The sequence below is a fragment of the Ostrea edulis genome, chromosome 6, assembly GCF_947568905.1.
Source record: "Ostrea edulis chromosome 6, xbOstEdul1.1, whole genome shotgun sequence".
NCBI lineage: Eukaryota > Metazoa > Mollusca > Bivalvia > Ostreida > Ostreidae > Ostrea > Ostrea edulis.
In genome coordinates, this window is record NC_079169.1 from 73926295 (window position 1) to 73947647 (window position 21353).

General features: G+C 35.3%; 1 protein-coding gene across 1 annotated transcript; it reads right to left on the reverse strand.

The window, feature by feature from the left end:
• Window positions 1-1707: 1707 nt before the first annotated feature.
• Window positions 1708-10461, reverse strand: LOC130046950 (uncharacterized). The gene is made up of 3 exons (XM_056140742.1): window positions 9860-10461; window positions 8841-8975; window positions 1708-1928 (listed from the first exon to the last, which is right to left on the reverse strand). The coding sequence occupies exons 1-3, from the start codon at window positions 10056-10058 to the stop codon at window positions 1774-1776; spliced, it is 489 nt and encodes a 162-aa protein (XP_055996717.1). The 5' UTR covers window positions 10059-10461; the 3' UTR covers window positions 1708-1773.
• Window positions 10462-21353: the final 10892 nt, after the last annotated feature.

Genomic DNA, 21353 nt, shown 5'->3' on the forward strand with positions numbered 1-21353 from the left:
GGGAAATAAAAATGTCATTAATTTTTTTTTAAATGCTATATTGTAATCAGTGGCCTGATTTCTTGAACATTGCAAGGTAGTATACAACATAATTTCGGTAAAATGTTTTAACTTCAAAGTTGAAAGGCACAGACTTCATAGAATAGTCCCGGACCATTCGATATCTGACAATTTTCGACTTATATCTTACTTTCAAGATCTGTGTCATCACAAAACATGTTCAACCAAAATACATTGTTGTGTTTATCCATGTGCTTGTACGTATTAGTAACTGTTGATAAATTATTACAAAAAAAAGTCGTAACACAGACTTCTATTATCACGGGGGAGGGGGGATGTTGGAATATCGAAAATATCATATGAATACCGTATTTAGAAATTCATCGATGTGTCAGATCGCTGGTCTTGGGAGAAGGTATCCTTCATTGAATGAAATGTATATAAGTAATATAATTATAAATCTTCATAAAATGATAAATATGGGCCTAGTCAAAACCATTACACGTGTAACTAACAGTAAACGCCTATATACACAATGTTGTAAACCAGAGGCAGCTTCTCGGGTTGTTTTTCGGCTTGCCGGAAAGGCCCGAGAATGTGGGATTAGTTGTAGATCTAAGCCAATCTCTACCCAGAGTTGTCGTTCCTTGCTGTCACTTACACCTCTGTTAACGTCTCAGCAATGTTATTCCACATGTAAATCCACTTTTTTTTACGGCTAATAAAACTAAGAACTATTTTATAAAATATCGAGAAAAGGTAGGCCAAGCAACTATTTGTAGATTTTTTTTCATTACTATATATTCTTCATGTACCTATGTGCAATAGAACTACCCAATATCCACGTTTCAACCCAAATCAATGCTTCTCGTGTCACAAAAAAGACTTGACATCTGCTCAATATTTATTTATTTACGTATATTTTTGTAACTGAAGTCAAAACCATACTTTATATGAGCATACGTGCCATTTTACAAAAATCTTGTAAAACCCTTGAGACGAGTGAGTGTAAGGAACGATAACTCTGGGTAGAGATCTATAATTTTGCCTCGTTCTGAAAATTTCCATAAAACTGATCTAGGACTAAAATCACAGATTGAAGAAACGAACAGGCATATTTTATTTATTCAATAATTATGAAAACTTACTTCACCTGTAAGATCAAAATCAAGCATCGATAAACAACGGATTTACTTCATATCGTATCAGCTTAAGATGTCATCTAAAAATTAAAAACTGGCAAAGATCCACTATTTGAAAGCGGATCCACCTTTTAAATCTCAGTTTTGCTATTTCCGGGTAGTTTATCGAAAACGAAAGTAGATTTTTAATTAATTTCACGACATTTACTAATGAAGTACAATTCTATTATAGCTTACGCACTTCACCTCTTATATAAAACAATACCAAATGTTCAAGCAGTAACTCCGGATCAAGCGTTTCGGAATTTATTGGCAAAATTCATTGATTTATAACTATAAAAATACGTTTTTGTGTTATGGGAAAACAACGGAAGCATGGATACCAAATAAATTCTACAATTGTTTTTTTTTTTTTAATGTTCTATCCGTAAATAGTGAACTTGTTTGTAAAACACCTCATTCAGTGTAATTTCCTATGTAATGTACAGTGTAACTTGAAAGACGAGTTTTGTTTGGAAGGAATAAGTCGCCTGCTCGGTCAACGGTCAAGAGAGATAACACAGTATATATTACAGATCTAAAAATGTATCTAAATTTTATTTTGAATGACAATTGAGAAATTAGTGTTCAATCATTCACAATATTGTGTGCATCCGCTGAAGCAATGCTGACCTCCGACGCGTTGCATGATGGGATTTACGTCACAGTGGAGAGGGTCCGTGTTGATGCAATTTTGTAGATTGTGAGTTTGGGTTAAGCATGGGTTGAAACACATCTTTCTTGAAGCTTAAGAGAGAACAACCAGCCCTTTTACTACTTATTCGAAAATTAAAATATATCTTTATATAAGAGAGATATCTCTTTACACTAGAGAGACATCTCTATTGCTTGTAGAGATATCTCTGTAAGTTAGAGAGATATCTTTTTAACCAAAAGAGATATCTCTTTAAGCATAAGAGATATCTCTTGAACTAAAAAGATATCTTTTTAAACATAAGAGATGTCTCTTTACGCTAGGGAGACATCTCTTTCTCTTTGAGAGATATCTCTTAAAGCTAGAGAGATATCACTCAAAGAGAAAGAGATATATCTCCATCAAATTAAAAAGAGATATCTCTTTAAGTTAGAGAGATACCTCTTTAAATTTTCAAAAAGAAATATCTCTTTAACTTAAAGAGATATCTCTTTAATACCCCCCCCTCCCCCCCCCCCCCCCCGGTGATCATAATGACTTATCCCTGTTGTATCGCCATTAATATGATGTAACCCTATTTTTTAACCAATCAAACTACTTCTAGTGTAAAAATGGCGGACAAGGTTGAAGAGGTGGTTGGGAAAACATAATTTGGTGTAAATGTAAATCCAGTGTAGCTCCAATCTGATTAAAACCAGATCCTGAGATCCGCTCACTTAGATCGCTACACTAGTGTAGCGATTGTGAGCGGATATCAGGATCTGGTTTTAATCAGATTGAGTGTAGCTCACATATTTTATTAATTTATTGTCTTTGTTTTGTGCTACCTGTATACACTTCACATGTGGTAAACGCAAAATCTTTGCACGGGATTGCAGCCATCATGGTAAAATTTTCTTTGGCGGATATCCGGCTTAGGGAGAACTCCTTAAATATTCAAACTAATAAAAATCTTTTTAAGAGATATCTCTTTTTTAACAATTGAAGAGATATATCTTATACTTTGAAAGATATATCTCTAGGAATACTCTTAGAGAGATATCTCTCAAAGTAAAAGAGATATCCTTCAGAGTAAGAGATATCTCTTTAAGTTAAAGATATCTCTCAAAGTGAAAGAGATATCTCTCTAAGTGAAAGAGATCTCTCTAAGTGAAAGAGATATCTCTCTAAGTGAAAGAGATATCTCTTTTTAGAGAGATATCTCTTAAAATCAAGAAATATCTCTCATTTTAAAGCGATATCTTTCAAATAAGAGATATCTCTTTGGTTTAAAAAGATATCTTATTTTTCGAATAAATAGTAAAAGGGCTTGCCATAATAATTCCCTCTTTATAAAGCTGTTATTGGATTTCAAAAGATGTACCTGGCTATGCACATGTGCAAACCATTTGAATAAATTGATGTTGTGTCTTATACTATCACGGCTACCCATGTCCTAAATCATAATCTAACGGTTATGCAAGAAAATTCGTTTGGAGTGTTTCCGGTTATGAGTTAAAAGAGAACAACACGCCGCTTCGACAGGTAGGTAGATCTGAGTTTTTCTTGTTTATGATAATTTAACCATTGTTGACGAAAATCGGGGAATGTAGTCAGCTGTAGAAATGATTAAAATACACGAAATAACCACAATTACCCATATTTAAAGCGGCAAGACGACACGAGATGGTTTTCCGAGAGCAGAAGGAGGTTGAATTTTGAAAATTTCTCACAACTCTCGATTGTCAAGGTCAATATCGGCTCAATCAACTAACCAGTCGAAATAAGTTGACCACTCTAGGGACGATTTGTGCAAGTTAAAATTAAAATATTCTACTTTTTTGATGTTGGTGTTTGTATTTTGCCAAAATTTCTATCCAAACGGGTCAGGTAATGCTTTAGGGAATAAGTTATGATTTAATGGATTGGTTAAGATTTAGAGGAAAAGTTGGTTAATACACACCCCGCTGATAGATACAGTAGAATTACGCACCTGAATGAGTTTGTATTACGTGACGTAATTTAGATTAGTATGTTCGATTCTGGATCTGCAATAACCATTAATGCATGACTTAGGATTTATTGAAATTAATTTTTTTTGTTTTTGTAACGAAGGTATTTGAAAAATATTAGTCGTGTTAGGGAGAAAAAGATTGATACCGTTTTCGATTTGCGAATTCACCTCTACTCTTTGAGTCTCTTTCCCCATACAAAACACTGTATAAGCTTTAGATATTTTTTTCAATGTACATGCATTGTACTCGTATATGTATATTTATTCAGGAACATATTCACCAAAACTAAATAAAGATGCTGCTTATCCGGAACCAAAGACGTGGCAATCAAGACTAGACCCAGATAGTATGTCAACTGTATGTATAGTAGGTGCAGAGAATTGAAGAAGATAGAGTGTTTATTCTAAGGTGTGTATAAGCAACTTATTTATGACTATGTAGAAAATTAACGGATTATGTAAATGTCGAATACTTATGCATGATGTTTAATTGTCAAATACTTAGGTATGCTTATGCTTTCTTGATGAAAGGTGAAGATAACGAACAGTGACCAATCTCATAACTCCTATAAGCAATACAAAATAGAGAGTTGGGCAAACACGGACCCCTGGACACACCAGAGGTGGGATTAGGTGCCTAGGAGGAGTAAGCACCCCCCTCCGTCAATCGGCTACACCCGCCGTGAGCCCCAGGCAAACGGAGTTATCCGCAGCCAAAATCAGTGTGCCAAGAACGGTCCACCAATCGCTACATGATGTTGCACGGAATATGTTGTTACTTTGCATTTTCTGGTCTAGTACTTTACTTCAAATTCAGAACACCAAATGTTAAAGTCTATAAGGAATTAGTTCATATTAGGATATAGAAATCTATTGATTTCCTAGTAAAATGGTTAAGGGGCCATAGGCCATAGTCAGATTACTGGGGGGGGGGGGGATACACTATATACATGTAGGTGTCGATCTTGTGTCAATTTACTCTTTAGGAGGAATTTATAAGCATGGAAGCTCTCATGATATGGTCTAGTGATTGTGATAACGTTTTCTCTACTTCACAGGGATCATTTAGACAGAGATCGCCTCCAAAAAATGTATTTACCGAATGCACCAAATCGACATGCCGGAGAACAACCCATCAGGCAACATGATGGTTACAGAATAAACTACTCTAAGCTGTTGCAGCCGCATAGACTTGGACTAAACTTTGATTACATGTCAGAATCTAATGTGTAATAAAAATACTAGTTAATTTTGAGCGTGGTAGAATAATTACTAAACTAACAAAAATGAACATTCAGAATACTCCTCATCTGACCAATAATATCAAATTAGTTGTTGTCACCATTTGGCGTCTTTTGTCCGCTGACTAAATTCCACATGAGAACCACTGAATGAAAATTAACCAAACGGGGTAGAGTTCTTCCAGAATTGCTGTTTACCTAAATCAGATTCGTTAAGATGATTGTGAGAGTAGATGCCCTACAAAACCTACTTCTTTCTCAAAAATCATAAAACATTGCTATAAAACAAAGCAAACGTTTTCTCTCTAAACTGCTATTAAGAAAGGTACCTGCAATTTAATACCGGTTTTTTTCTATGCAAAGAAATAACAGCCCGTAAAACATTATGTTGACACAAGCATCACTCGAAACATCCGTGTATACAAAGTGAAGTGTCTTACCTACTGTAACGTTTGCTTTGAAATGTTTTAGAAATGTTTTAGAAGAGAGCTTAAGAAGGGACAACTCTCAGATTGTAAAATGCTGATAAATCTGAACGGAAGTAGGTATAACCAGAGACCATACTCAAGTAATCTCTCTTTAATGTTAAAATACCAAACAAAAACAACAAAAGCAAAACAGGTAAGTGACCGATGTCAATAAAGCTATGTTGAATTTCCATATGCAAAGTCCGTTTCCCCTTTTAATTGATGGTAAACTTTGTCGCATCCTTTATATTCACACCTGTGCTGAGTTCTTTCCATCTGTAAAATACAAAATAATAGAATGAATAGTGTACGTTGTATTGGGGTGCACTCTATAAATGGTGTTTAGATCCTAAAGACAAAGTTAAACACATTTCTTGTGTACAGTTTTGAACGCGTTCTAAATCTAAACATGTTTAACACTTTTTGTGTTTAGGTTTTAAACATGTTTAACACTTTTTACGTTTAGGTTTTGAACATGTTCAACCCAATGTGTTTAGGTTTTGAACATGTTTAAATCTCTTTGTGTTTAGGTTTGGAACATGTCTAACTAATTGTGTTTAGGTTTGGAACATGTTCTTTTTATGTTTAGGTGTAGAACATGTTTAACCCATATTATGTTTAGGTTTTGAACATGTTTACCCTTATTGTGTTTAGGTTTTGAACACGTTTACCTCATTTGTGTTTAGGTTTTGAACATGTTTAGTTCTCCTTGTATTTAGGTTTTGACTTTGTCTCAATTACAAAATGATTTGCTAACCTTCTATTTAAAACTCAATCCACAGCATTAAAGAGTCTTAAATAGTAGCTTTCTCTTCTATTATAGGAGAATAACATTGCAAAATCTAGCAAGTATATCCCTTGTATTACAAACTGTGTCTATGGGATCCATGATGTTTCAAATCGAACAATGCGGGTTTGCGCGGTTCTTCTCAAATTACATTGCAAGTCCGATAACTCTATTTCTATATTCTAATTGCCGAAATTTCCGCGATACATGTTAAAGACAAAACCATTAAAAATCACTTATGCACATATATAAGAAGTAAACTATACATGGTTAAATATCATCCGGCAAGTACAACTTCAACAATTTTTTTGTCTTTGATATGCTAGTTTTCGCATAACAGGCACTGTCACATGTTGAATTTTAAAAAAAAGGGGGGGGGGCATCAATTGCAACTGATGTTCTCTTTCACAAGATTTAAATGAATTTTGTTCCAATGCAAAGTAAGAGTGATGCATTGGTTTAAATTAACACTAAAGGCACGTCTAATACCAGAGACAATGAATTACACTTTTTTAAAAATTCAATATGTATGTGTTCAGACCTGTTCAAGTTGAAATGGAATTCCAGATCAAAATTTTCTGGATACCCCTAAACTCTGCTCATTTCCAACAGGAAAGGGTTGAAGCCCATAGACGGCTCTTCTAATGGTTCCATCAATTTTGGATATCGACCTCGACAGTGTATACTTGCAATACGGCGTATGATGTACACTATGGTCACTATCGGGGCCTGGTACACTATAGCAGTTTGAAGTATGGCAATTCTGACATGCAATTTTTTCTGCAATTCGAATTTCATTTACAGAAGACAGGAATATTCTACATGAAGACTGTAAAACTAATGTCAACAATGTTACTAAGCTTATCATGTTCAAAACCTAAACGCATAGACGTTTAGGATTGTGTTTAGACGTTTAGGATTGTGTTTAGCAAGTGTTTAGCATGTTATTTTGTGTTTAGATACTGTATTTTTGCATAGCTAAACATGTTCTCAGTCTGAACATGTTTAGGGTAGAACATGTTTATTACAATTCGCGTTTAGGATATAGGCACAATCCTAAACACTTTTAGACCTAAACACGTTTAAAAAGTGTTCCAAACCTAAACATTGTTTTTAGAGTGTGGAAATGAAAACGCTCAATGAATCTTTGCATAGGAACAGCTGAAGTTAGCGGTAAAAAAAAACCCACTTTAGTATAGTATCAGTACTTGTATTTTTGCATGATTTTTTCCACAGGCACCTGAAGTATGGATATTAGTACCCCTTTGATAATTTTTGTTGTTGTTAGGGGGGGGGGGGTCCAATAATTTCTCTGAAATGTGTGAATTCCCTGTCTATATCATCCCTCTCTTGATTCATGTAATCGTTTCACGCTTTTTGTAAGCTTTAGAGATTGACCTTCTACCGGTATAATAAAATACGTATAAAACACAGGCACTTGTTTCATACATGAGTCCCCCATCCTTAATAATACCACAGGCACTTGTTTCATACATCATGAGTCCCCCCCCCCCCCTCCTTATTACCTATGTATGAAACAAGTGCCTGTGGTATTATTAAGGAGGGGGAACTTATGGGGGGGGGGTAGTAATATCCATACTTAAGTTGCATGTGTTTTCTGTAGAAAATGGGTCTAAGAAGTAATTGACAAACAGTGTTCTCCGCCCACTAAAAGTTTGCTTAATAAAGACAGACGCAGTGTTACAGGAAATACTACTTGGTTTTCAAATGTTTCCAGTACCGAGTAATATAAACTTAATCCTAGTCGCATGACGATTGGTTTCTTGATATTAAAACCAGATCATTGAAAATAGCAAAAAATTGGACACTACACGTTGCTTCCCTTTTGTAATAACAAAAGATGCAGCGGGTGTGTATTAACCAACTTTTCCTCTAAATCTTAACCAATCCATTAAATCTTAACTTATCCCCTAAAGCATTACCTGACCCGTTTGGATAGAAATGTTGGCAAAATACAAACACCAACATCAAGAAAGTAGAATATTTTAATTTTAACTTGCACAAATCGTCCCTAGAGTGGTCAACTTATTTCGACTGGTTAGTTGATTGAGCCGATATTGACCCTGACAATCGAGAATCGTGAGAAATATTCAAAATTCAACCCCTTTTTCCTCTCGGAAAATCATCTCGTGTCGTCTTGCCGCTTTAGATATGGGTAATTGTGGTTTTTTCGTGTACTTTAATCATTTCTACAGCTGACTACATTCCCCGATTTTCGTCAGCAATGGTTAAATTGTCATAAACAAGAAAAACTCAGATCTACCTACCTGTCGAAGCGGCGTGTTGTTCTCTTTTAACTCATAACCGGAAACACTCCAAACGAATTTTCTTGCATAACCGTTACATTATGATTTAGGACATGGGTAGCCGTGACTATGAAACTGTAATTTCATTTTTGGTTGGTAGATTCATCGTGCATACTTGAAAAATCTTCGTTTAGCTAACATTAATGTAATAAAATGACAGATTCATGAAAAACGATTCAACCTCCTTACTCGAGCACTTTTTCACACATCCGCGAAAACATCCAAACCCGAACTGGTCAATGGTGTGCGAAGGTTGAACTGTACAGCATGGGTCCATGTTCCAGAAGGCCAGCAGGTCTTGTTGTTTTAATGGTGGACATGCTTCTGATTGTCAGAAGAGAAAAATCAAACTATTAACATACACCTAAAACCGAATTGTGGTGAATTAAAGTCGAGGGTGGGAGTTGTAGTAGCTTTAAGTATGGTTTAGAACTTGATATTACGGTGGTATACTAAAAACACCAATACTTTTACCAGGCGAAAAATCGATTTATCATCTCCAGCGATCGACATATTATGCCATGTGTGTGACATAATCATCCTGTGCGCTTAAGATACATGTATTATCTCGTTCGGTCGACATATCTTGACTCCGAGACTCGGTGACGACGTCAGTCCGAGTATTCAGCTTACGAGGATATCTATCTATTTACTAGAATAAAATAAGTCCTTGGCTTAGACAAAATATAGGAAAAATTCAGATGAAGATTTCACTGGTCTTCAGCGTTTTTTTTTTTTTAAATCCCGTAGAGCGAAAGCGCTTCGGAATAAATGTGAAATCTTCATTTGAATTTTGTCGTTCGCGCGCGCTCGCGTGTATATATATATATATATACATAGCATGGCAACAGACAGAATAAACTCTTGTTTAGATTGTTTAATTCTTAATTAAAACTTTTACAGTGCCCGAAACCTTTGCAAGTGTACAGGGTATTAGAATGAAAAACGTTCAAATCAAACTAAAAATATTCAAAGGGAAGGGGGTTAGATATTGTTGCATTTTTATTCGACGAAAATGGGACATGCAGCAAAATTGCGAGAAATAACTTTTTGGTATAAAATAAGACATCCCCACTGATATGGGTGATACATTACTGAGGAAGAAAAAACAAATGAAAAAAGAAGAATTTTCATAAGTATATACAAACTTCGGAAAGCCCTTTATGAACTTTGCCAGCATATTTAAAAGTTATAAAAACCAAACAAACCTAGGTTCTGATGGAGAAGAAATTGAATCGCAACGATCCAGATGGCATTTCTACAGCTGTACTTTGAGTCTATGTTTAGTGACGATTCAAGCAGGCACCGAGTGAGGACTTCAGTGAATGCAGCGTCATTTGAAACAGCTGCTGCTTTATCACCAACTAGGAATATGCAGCTCATTAACAGACAATAAGAATATATCATGTCTCATATATTCGCCAATAAAAATTCAGATTAACGACACATTTATTCTTATCTAATTGCTGTGATTTTTTTCTCATTTAACCGTCATGTATATTCACACTGTGCACTGAAATGAAAATTCATAACATGTTGAACTAAAGAAACAATCCGGCAAAAGAGGTTTAGACATCTGTGGCAAAACACCTTTCCTAAATAAACCTAGTATGTACCGTAAAAGAGGTTTAGACATCTGTGGCAAAACACCTTTCCTAAATAACCCAAATATGTACCGTAAAAGAGGTTTAGACATCTGTGGCAAAACACCTTTCCTAAACAACCCAAGTATGTACCGTAAAAGAGGTTTAGACATCTCTGACAAAACACCTTTCCTAAATAACCCAAGTATGTACCGTAAAATGTAAGAACTAAAAGATAAAAACCTTGGTATATTTCTACAACCAGACACTGATCGATTCATGTTTGGTGAAGAAGCGATGCCGCGTTGAAGCAATGATTTGCGAAATCAAGCACTCGGTATGGTGCAAGCAAGCGTCAGTCGGGGGGGGGGGGGGGCGTTCAACGTTCACGCTAACACGATCAGCCGACTTCCTCACCAAACAGGGTTCATAAATGAGTGCGCAAGACCGGGTCATTTGTGACAACACAACGTCAACAAGCGTTGATACGGCAACGTCACGTGCGGAATAGATATACAGCTGCCACAATTCTCTCATCAGAGGGCGCGTTACGCAAGCTTCACACACACCTCTGTCAACGCTTGGAATCACGTGACAATATAATCACATGATATAAACAATAATTCTCGGTTTCCTTCCTGTTTAAAAGTTAACAAGTGATGACATTTCTCTTTTCATAGCCCACTGGCACTTTTTAAAGTACATATTTATCATTTAGCTGTTTGTCTCTTATTGCACAAGTTTTATCGTATTTTTACAGCCTTTCTTACTTTTGATTCCATGTTTACATTCAAATCTTCTCCACGTGGATGTCCTACATTCATAGGCACATTACGAAGTAGTTCCAAATTTAGGATCAGAAAACGGCGATTTTAAACAATTTACAGTAAGCATCAATTTAATTGCAACAAAAACATTTCATAGTATGACTAAATATTTAGTCGAAAACACAATTACTTTACCTCAGTATGAGAATTCTATGCAACGCGTAATCTGATTGGTCTATACAGTCACGTGCCAGGGATGACAAAACTTCACATCTCCCTCTCAAACATCATATCTCCCCATTAAACTGGTTCCCCGCTATTTGATGCTACACACAAACAACGGGTAAGCGGTACTTTGGTTAGCCCAAATGAGCCGATTGCATTGGTCAGTTGGTTGTGTCTCACTAGAGAGATTCCGAATGGTAAAGTTGTTGTAGTCTAGTTATGACGTCAAAGTCTATTGCGCTACGATACGAAGTTTCGCGCTTCATAAGCCTACTTCACTATATTTGTAACGTAGTGTAGTCAACTGTGACGTCAAAGTTAGCGTCGTTGTTGTTTTGAAAGGAACTCTCTTTATACGCGTGAAATGACGATACAGCCCGAATACTAGCCATAGTACGTAAGTCCTCGAGCTCGCGCTTCATACTTCACCGCATTCGTAACGTAGTGCAGTAGGCTGTGACGTCATAGCTACCCGAATCCTGACCGTCAAAAATTGGCGCTTACCTGTTGTACCCGTAGAGTAGTCTCGTGCAACCAGACGCTCTGCTTTTTCCGTAAATATCTGCTTGTCGGAGATCTACAAAGACAGCTGAGTGTCTGGTTGAACGAGACTACCCGTAGAGAAGCGAGATCAACAGGGAACCATGCAGTTTAATCTCCCCATCATATTTACCTCTTGGGCAACCTCGTTCATTTTCCATATATTTTACGGCAAAGTAGACGTAGTTTATTGTGACGTCACAATGAGTCCGAGTCATTGTACTTTCATAGTTCATACGGCACAAAATATGCGGGTCCCTGATACAGAGTTAAATGGCCTGGTTTTGGTTGATACAAAGACAAGCAAGTAAATCAGCATTCAAGGAGAATGGAACTACAAAAAACTGGTTATTACATCACTACGTTAACGGTGCGGTGTTACCCTTACGACGATGTCAGCTACATGCAATGTATAGATGAGCGGACTACAATTTCAAATGAACATTTATAGTCTTGCTTTGTTTTGGTATAATAAACAATTTATTGCATGAATGTTCGAGAGATATGAAGATTTATTCACTCAAGAAAAATCATGCCCCTCGGGTAATATGATTTTTCTTAGGTGAATAAATCTTCATATCTCCCTCACTATCATGCAATAAATGTAATATGTCTTACGGCCTGACCGTGTTTGAGGGCGAAGCAAAATTAAAGATATTGGCATTATATAGTATCTAGATCCATAACAGGACAAAAAATATCCCGAAATATTTGCGCCTAACATGTGAGGACAGAGCTCAAAGTATTCTAACTTCAGACATTTTTGATCTGCCTATTCATTGAACGCGGGAAACTCTATGCAACTGATGTAAACAGTGCATTGTGACGTCATATTCAGCGTCGGTGTTTAGCAAATACACAACCATTGGAAACGTTGTACATGTACTATTCGTGTTTTAAATCGAGGAGTGATTATATATGACTAAGAAAATAAGATTTATATGCTTTTATGTAACATCTCAGAATAACGTGAACTTGGGTACACGAGATTCAAAATGGAGAAATACATGTCCACGTGAGATCGGTAAAGTTGGCTACTAGTAACCAGCTACTAGTAACTGGCTACTTAAAAAGAGAAAAGTTGGCTACTAGTAGCCAGCTACTTGAACCAGGAAAAGTTAGCTACTAGTAGCCAGTTACTAGTAGCCAGCTACTAAAAGTAAGAAAGGTTAGCTACTCGTAGCCAGCTACTACAAAATATAAAAGTTATAATTACTGATAGCTCGCTGCCAGATAAAGGTTAATGAGTTTGAAAATTATTATTTATCAAATTTATTTCTAAAGAGGAACGAGGAGTTGTATGAAATTTCATGCTCAATTATCCCCAATTACATAACGTTGCAATGCAAAATACGAATAAACTTTTTCAACTGAGCGTTTACTTTAAAAGTGATACGGATTGAATTCAGACCTTCAATCTTTTGATATACCATCCATTTTGAGATATCTGCTACTTTTACAATTTGATTCGAGTTACCCTGAAATTTCAACATAAGTGTGAATACCGTAAGAAACTTTATGTTTGACTTTATGTTTGTATTAGATATCTGACGAATTTACGACTATACATATGGCAAGAAGTGATAGATGGTGTTTTGGTACGCCACGAATTTTCAGATATCGCTCTTCAGGAAATCAGTTACTTATACATTTTGATTATCGGTACAACGAAATTTCAAGATCCGTGTGAATACCATTAGGAACTCCGTGTTTATATCATATATTTAACTAACTTACAACGATACGTATGGCAAGTAGTGATATTGGGTATCGTGATATGTCATAAATTTTCAAATAACACGCTTAAGGAAGTCAGCTACTTATACCTTTTGATTGCAAGTAACATGAAATTTCAAGTTTTCTACCAATATTTTAAGGAACTCTGAGTTCGTATTAGATATCTGACTAATTTACAATTATCAAAGTAAAGAAGAGTGATATTAGGTATCTTAATATACATTTAATTTTCAGATATCACCCTTAAGGAAGTCAGCTACTTATACCTTTTGATTTTAAGTAACCGGAGATTTGAAGTTTTCCGTAAATATCTTGAGGAACTTTGCATTTGTATTAGATATCTGACTAACTTACAACCATTCACGTGAAGAGGAGTGGTATTAGGTATCTTGACATGCCATAAATTTCCAGATATCACGCTTAAGGAAGTCAGCTACTTATACCTTTTAATTCCTGGTATCCTGAAATTTCAAGTTTTTCAAAATATCTTTAAGAACTCTGTATTTGTATTAGATATCTGACTAATTTACAACTACCCACGTGAAGAGGTGTGATATTAGGTATCTTGATATGCCAACAATTTTCGGATATCATACTTAACGAAGTCAGCTACTTATACCTTTTAATTCCTGCTAACCTTAAATTTCAAGTTTTTCATAAATATCTTAAAGAACTCCTTGTTTGTATTAGATATCTGACTAATTTACAACTATCCATGTGAAGTGGAGTGGTACTAGGTATCTTGATATGCCATCAATTTTCAGATATCACCCTTAAGGAAGTCAGCTACTTATACCTTTTGATTCCTAGTAACATGAAATTTCAACTTTTTCATAACTATCTTAAGTAATTCTGCTTTTGTGTTAGATATCTGACTAATTTACAACTATCCACATGAAGAGGACTGATATTAGGTATCTTGATATACAATTAATTTTCAGATATCACCCTTAAGGAAGTCAGCTACTTATACTTTTTGATTCTAAGTAACCTGAAATTTGAAGTTTTCCGTAAATATCTTGAGGAACTCTGCATTTGTATTAGATATCTGAAAAACTAACAACCATCCACGTGAAGAGGAGTGGTATTAGTTATCTTGATACATATTATCATACCTCGATCGATATCATCTTCACGTGGATAGTAGTTTACTAGTCAAATATCTAACAGAAGCACAAAGTTCCTTAACCTATATACAAAACACTTAAAATTTCAGGATGTCTGGAATCAAAAGGTGCAAGTTGCTGACTTCGTAGAACTTGATATCTGAAAATTGATTGCATATCAAGACACTTCATATAAAGCCATGTAATATCGGCAAATATCAAATAGTCAGATATCAAAGATATCTATCTGAAAATTGATGGCATATCAAGATACCTATTACCACTCCACTTCACATGGATAGTTGTAAACTAGTCAGAAATCTATTACAAACACAGAGTTCTTAAAGATATTTATGAAAAACTTGAAATTTCATGTTACCAGGAATCAAAAGGTATAAGTAGCTGACTTCCTTAAGGGTGATATCTGAAAATTGATGGCATATCAAGATACCTAATACCAGTCCACTTCACATGGATAGTTGTAAATTAGTCAGATCTCTAATACAAACACAGAGTTCTTAAAGATATTTATGAAAAACTTGAAATTTCAGTTTACCTGCAATCAAAGGGTAAAAGTAGTTTACTTCCTTAAGGGTGATATCTGGAAACTTATGGCATGTCAAGATACCTAATATCACCCTTCTTCATTTTGATGATTGTAAATTAGTCAGATATCTAACACAAACTCAGAGTTCCTTCAAATATTTGATAAAACTTGATATTTCAGTTTACCTGCAATCAAAAGGTATAAGTAGCTGACTTCCTTAAGGGTGATATTTGAAAATGATGGTATATCACGATACCCAATATCAATCTTCTTCACATGGATAATTGTAAATTAGTCAGATATTTAGTACAAACACAGAGTTCCTTGAGATATTTATGAAAAACTTGAAATTTCAGGTTACCAGGAATCAAAAGGTATAAGTAGCTGACTTCCTTAAGGGTGATATCTGAAAATTGATGGCATATCAAGATACCTAGTACCACTCCACTTCACATGGATAGTTGTAAACTAGTCAGATATCTAATACAAACACAGAGTTCTTAAAGATATTTATGAAAAACTTGAAATTTCAGCTTACCGGGAATCAAAAGGTATAAGTAGCTGACTTCCTTAAGGGTGATATCTGGAAACTTATGGCATGTCAAGATACCTAATATCACCCTTCTTCATTTTGATGATTGTAAATTAGTCAGATATCTAACACAAACTCAGAGTTCCTTCAAATATTTGATAAAACTTGATATTTCAGTTTACCTGCAATCAAAAGGTATAAGTAGCTGACTTCCTTAAGGGTGATATCTGAAAATGATGGTATATCACGATACCCAATATCAATCTTCTTCACGTGGATAATTGTAAATTAGTCAGATATTTAGTACAAACACAGAGTTCCTTGAGATATTTATGAAAAACTTGAAATTTCAGGTTACCTGCAATCAAAAGGTATAAGTAGCTGACTTCCTTAAGGGTGATATCTGAAAATTGATGGCATATCAAGATACCTAGTACCACTCCACTTCACATGGATAGTTGTAAACTAGTCAGATATCTAATACAAACACAGAGTTCTTAAAGATATTTATGAAAAACTTGAAATTTCAGCTTACCGCGAATCAAAAGGTATAAGTAGCTGACTTCCTTAAGGGTGATATCTGGAAACTTATGGCATGTCAAGATACCTAATATCATCCTTCTTCATTTTGATAATTGTAAATTAGTCAGATATCTAATACAAACTCAGAGTTCTTTAGATATTTATGCAAAACTTGAAATTTCAGGTTACCTGGAATCAAAAGGTATAAGTAGCTGACTTCGTTAAGTATGATATCCGAAAATTGTTGGCATATCAAGATACCTAATATCACATCTCTTCACGTGGGTAGTTGTAAATTAGTCAGATATCTAATACAAATACAGAGTTCTTAAAGATATTTTGAAAAACTTGAAATTTCAGGATACCAGGAATTAAAAGGTATAAGTAGCTGACTTCCTTAAGCGTGATATCTGGAAATTTTTGGCATGTCAAGATACCTAATATCACTCTTCTTCACTTTGATAATTGGAAATTAGTCAGATATCTAATACAAACTCAGAGTTCCTTAAGATATTTGCGAAAAACTTGAAATTTCAGTTTACCTGCCATCAAAAGGTATATGTAGCTGACTTCCTTAAGCGTGATATCTGAAAATTGATAACATATCACGATACCCAATATCACTACTTGTCATACGTATCGTTGTAACTTAGTTAAATATATGATATAAACACGGAGTTCCTTATGGTTTTCACACGGATCTTGAAATTTCATTGTACCGATAAAATCAAAATGTATAAGTAACTGATTTCCTAAAGAGCGATATCTGAATATTCTTGGCGTAAGAGATAACGTTGCAATGCAAAATACGAATAAACTTTTTCAACTGAGTGTTTACTTTAAAAGTGATACGGATTGAATCCAGGCCTTCAATTATTTGATATACTATCCATTTTGAGATGTCTGCTACTTTTACAATTTGATTCGAGTTACCCTGAAATTTCAACATATGGTACGTATTTTGCATTGCAACGTTATGTAACTGGGGATAATTGAGCATGAAATATCATACGACTCCTCGTCCTCTTTAGAAATAAATCTGATAGATAATAATTTTCAAACTCATTAACCTTTATCTGGTAGCGAGCTATCAGTAATTATAACTTTTATATTTTGTAGTAGCTGGCTACGAGTAGCTAACTTTTCTTACTTTTAGTAGCTGGCTACTAGTAACTGGCTACTAATAACTAACTTTTCCTGGTTCAAGTAGCTGGCTACTAGTAGCCAACTTTTCTCTTTTTAAGTAGCCAGTTACTAGTAGCTGGTTACTAGTAGCCAACTTTACCGATCTGTCCACGTGATAGTATTCGAATTGACGCCATTGGACCAAAATTTTCAAGTTCCATAGGTATGGTTTAATTTTTCATTAGTTTTCTATATTTTCCTTTTAAACATGTATATACGTGTTACCTATAGGGAGAGCTCCGCTCTCACGGCCCTTCGGGCCGTGAGAGGGCTTCGCCCTCTATAATGTTGGATATTAGAAACTTACAAGATTTCTGTAAAAAGCCGTTGACAGAGGTATAGTGCGAGGAGCGCACGGAACTCTGGGTAGAGAATGAGCTGCCACAACAACGATGAGGCAAACAATTGGATGCCATGGTAGGGCAATTCACCGTAGAACAGTTTCTGGAATATTGAAACGTTGTGAGATTTTCTGCAAAAGACCTTATAAAAGGCTTACAACTGAAACAAAATCATCGACGTAACAGAATGTAGTGGACTCGACAGCGGTTAAAAATCAACTCCTGAATTGGACTCAAGATTCAACGTCAGTAATGTGAACGGCAGAATACGAGTTTACCGACGTGTGCATGAACACTAAGTTGATAATTGCGTGCTTGAACAAGACAGATTTGGCGAAGGTAGCCTGATGGATTGGGCGCGATTAACACAAATTTCGCTCCCAATTGGTCATTCTGTACGGAAACTTAACTGTTCAGCGTCATAAAGACGACGTTCAGCAGCCACTCACAACAGCCTGTGTTGGCACCATTGATACGGCAGCACAAAAAGGCCAGGTGACATTTCAGATTATCAGCAGGTCAGTGAGCGAGCACACTGCGAGATTGACACATTTTCTTCAAAGAAATTATATCGATGTCTCTGATTGACCATGTCCCCAGACTTTTATCCGATTGAATATTTTGGGAACGAGCTTGGTAGACGTTTGCGCAGCCGCCAGCCTCAGAATCCACAAAAGATGGGAAGGGCGTTGTTGGAAGAATGGCAAAATGTTCCTAAAAGAACTATTCGGACCATTTGACAGTCAATTGAAAATCGCCTACCCGCTGTCATAAACGCTAATGGTGGACATATCCGGTATTAGTTAAACAAACCTAACATTTTGCCCACTCCTACCGTCTTTGGTCTCATTTATAGCCTCTCAAGGAATAGCAATGTCGTTTTGAATTGATGGACATAATACTTTATTTATCAAAGACTATCTACCAGAAATATGATATGTTTCAAATTGCATGAAATAAAAAAAACTAGAAAACTGACACGGTCGGCAAGAGTACCGCTGTATGGCACGCGCGAATCACATTAATTGGATAAACCTACTTTAACGGAGATAAACTAACTTTATCGACCATTAATCCTAGTTTTTCAATTTGATAAATTAAGTTTATCGTCGTTAATTCGAATTAACGACCGTTAATTCAAATTAACGACCGTTAATTCGAAATAACGATCGATAATACAAGTACAGGTAGTTTTAAAAAAGAAATTTAAAGATAAAAGATAATTGAATTTTCAATTATAAATAATAAAATATGATATTTACCAACTTTGAATTAAATTATAATGCTTTCATTTTTTTTTAAGGAACGCGTACATGTTTACAACAACAGCACGCCGCGCTCCCACTTCCTAAGTAACAACGTGTAGATAAAAAATAATAATGATTAAAAAAATTGCTTGAATAAAATAATTTAAAAGTATTGTGATTTTCACAATAGGTTTGATCATTTTTATTATCATTTTTTTCTTTCGAAATGCACCCGTGACAGTAGGCCTAGTTGTCAATGATACGTAATCGTATCATAATTTAGGCCTATCTAACTTCTCCAAAAATAAATTTAATAATAATTTCACTGTTTATTTTAGAAAAGCAACAACGCTTTGTTGTTTACAGAAATGGCATTACCAAATAGTGTTTAGACAGTGATCCCATGTAAACATCATTTACTCGCAAATTTATGCAGATTTCATACTCGCTTTCCTCGCTACATTTGGGTCGCTATTTGTATGTACTGGTGGCTAAAAGATATAGGACTCGGGAAATTTGTCAACATCGAAATAAATGTTATCCATGGTGAACAAGGGACGTTATTGGCCAAAATTGGCCGTGCTTCAAAAACCGATCATATTTTGCAGATAGAAAGGTGATTATTTTCTCGTTTCATTCATCTATAACACGTACCATTTACTTGTTGCTGATATTGAGAAAATAACGTTAGAATATTGCATTGTTAACTCTGACGCTCTCTTCCGACGGTCGCTTTTTCGGAACGACGTCATCAACCTTATAGGATTTACCGTACCCTGATTTTTCTAGAATATTTTTCTAAAAGTTACAATTTTAACTTTTTATATAAAAATATTCATTGAGATCAAAGACTATTGAAAAGTGGCATGCTATGGAAAATACATTATTCATTTACATGTAACTTTATCGTGGTCATAGACATTTTGCGGAAGAATCTTGTGTTAATTAGAGTGAGGAAAATAATGCGTGTATTTGTCAAGAATTGTGGAGTAGAACGCAATCATATTTTCGAAGGTGCTGTTCAATGTCCTCCTATTCAAATGAAATATGGAAAATAAAATGGCTCTTGAATTTTCTTTCTTTCTTTCCTTTTTTTTTTTTTTTTTTTGGTCATAAATATAAACAATTCGATTAAAAACGTAGATTGAGTCGGATAAAATTACTTGTTAAGTCATGTACACCAAGGACTATATAAGAGGTCTAGATCTGCTTACATGTGTATGCAATATACATGTTACAGTACATACGAATGAAATATGTCTGCCTGCTATGGGTATTTACAAAATATATTGAATAAAGTGTGGTAAATGTACATGTACTAAACGATACAAATTTATGTTACATGAATGGAATATCATTTTCTTGGGTACAGCAAAACACGTCAAGTAATATACATGTAACTTCAGATGGTATATTTCATATAGCAAATGTATTTAAAAACCTCACAAAAATGCGTCCGTGTTTGTATCTTTACTTTCCCCTAAATGGTCAACAAAGAGTAGTTCCAACTCTTTCTCTCTCTGTCTCCATATAGTGTCCATCTTTGATAAATGAAAATTACATCAGTCGGTGGGCATGTCATTGTATGAACCGACATTCAGTCTAAATCTAGAACGGACTCTGGGAAGTTGTTTGGGTACATGTATAGACAATGTGGTATATACAACTGCTTTTCCCTGGCACTTATTTTCATATGCGAATAAGGATATATTGAGTGAACCCCTACCCCCCTATTCTTGATAGTAGTATTGAATGAGAAAAAATAGGTTTAAAAATATGAATTGAACCCATGTAGCGAAGGATACCCCCCCCCCCGCCCCCACTCCCCGACGATTTAAGAATTGGAAGATCAGGCAGAAAGTTTTTTTTTCATTTGCTAATTAACTACCAACTTATCCTTCGACTCCCCCCCCCCCCCCACCCCCACCCCAGATAAATGATGCTAAGTGTCTTGTTTCCAAGAGACAGTATATGTAACTACAAGTGTCTATATCACCTTACGGTTATACTCCAGTTTTCCTAATCATATGTATAAACTTTTAGTAACCATCATCACAACATATTAACAAAGCTAAATTTGATGTCACAATGCACTGTTTACATCAACTGTGTTATAATTCCCGCGTTAAATGAATAGGCAGATCAAATATCTGAAGTCGTGTTGCAAGATGTTGACAGCTGTCCGTACACGCCTGGATAACTTCGGAATTGTCTGATTCTACCTGCCTGGTATGGATAAGTATACATTGGCTGCTCTCTCTCTCTCTCTCTCTCTCTCTCTCTCTCTCAGATATTCGACTGAGTCCTATTATAATTACACGAACATCTAATCCATAAACAATTATATCGCTTAGGTTCAAATTTACTAAT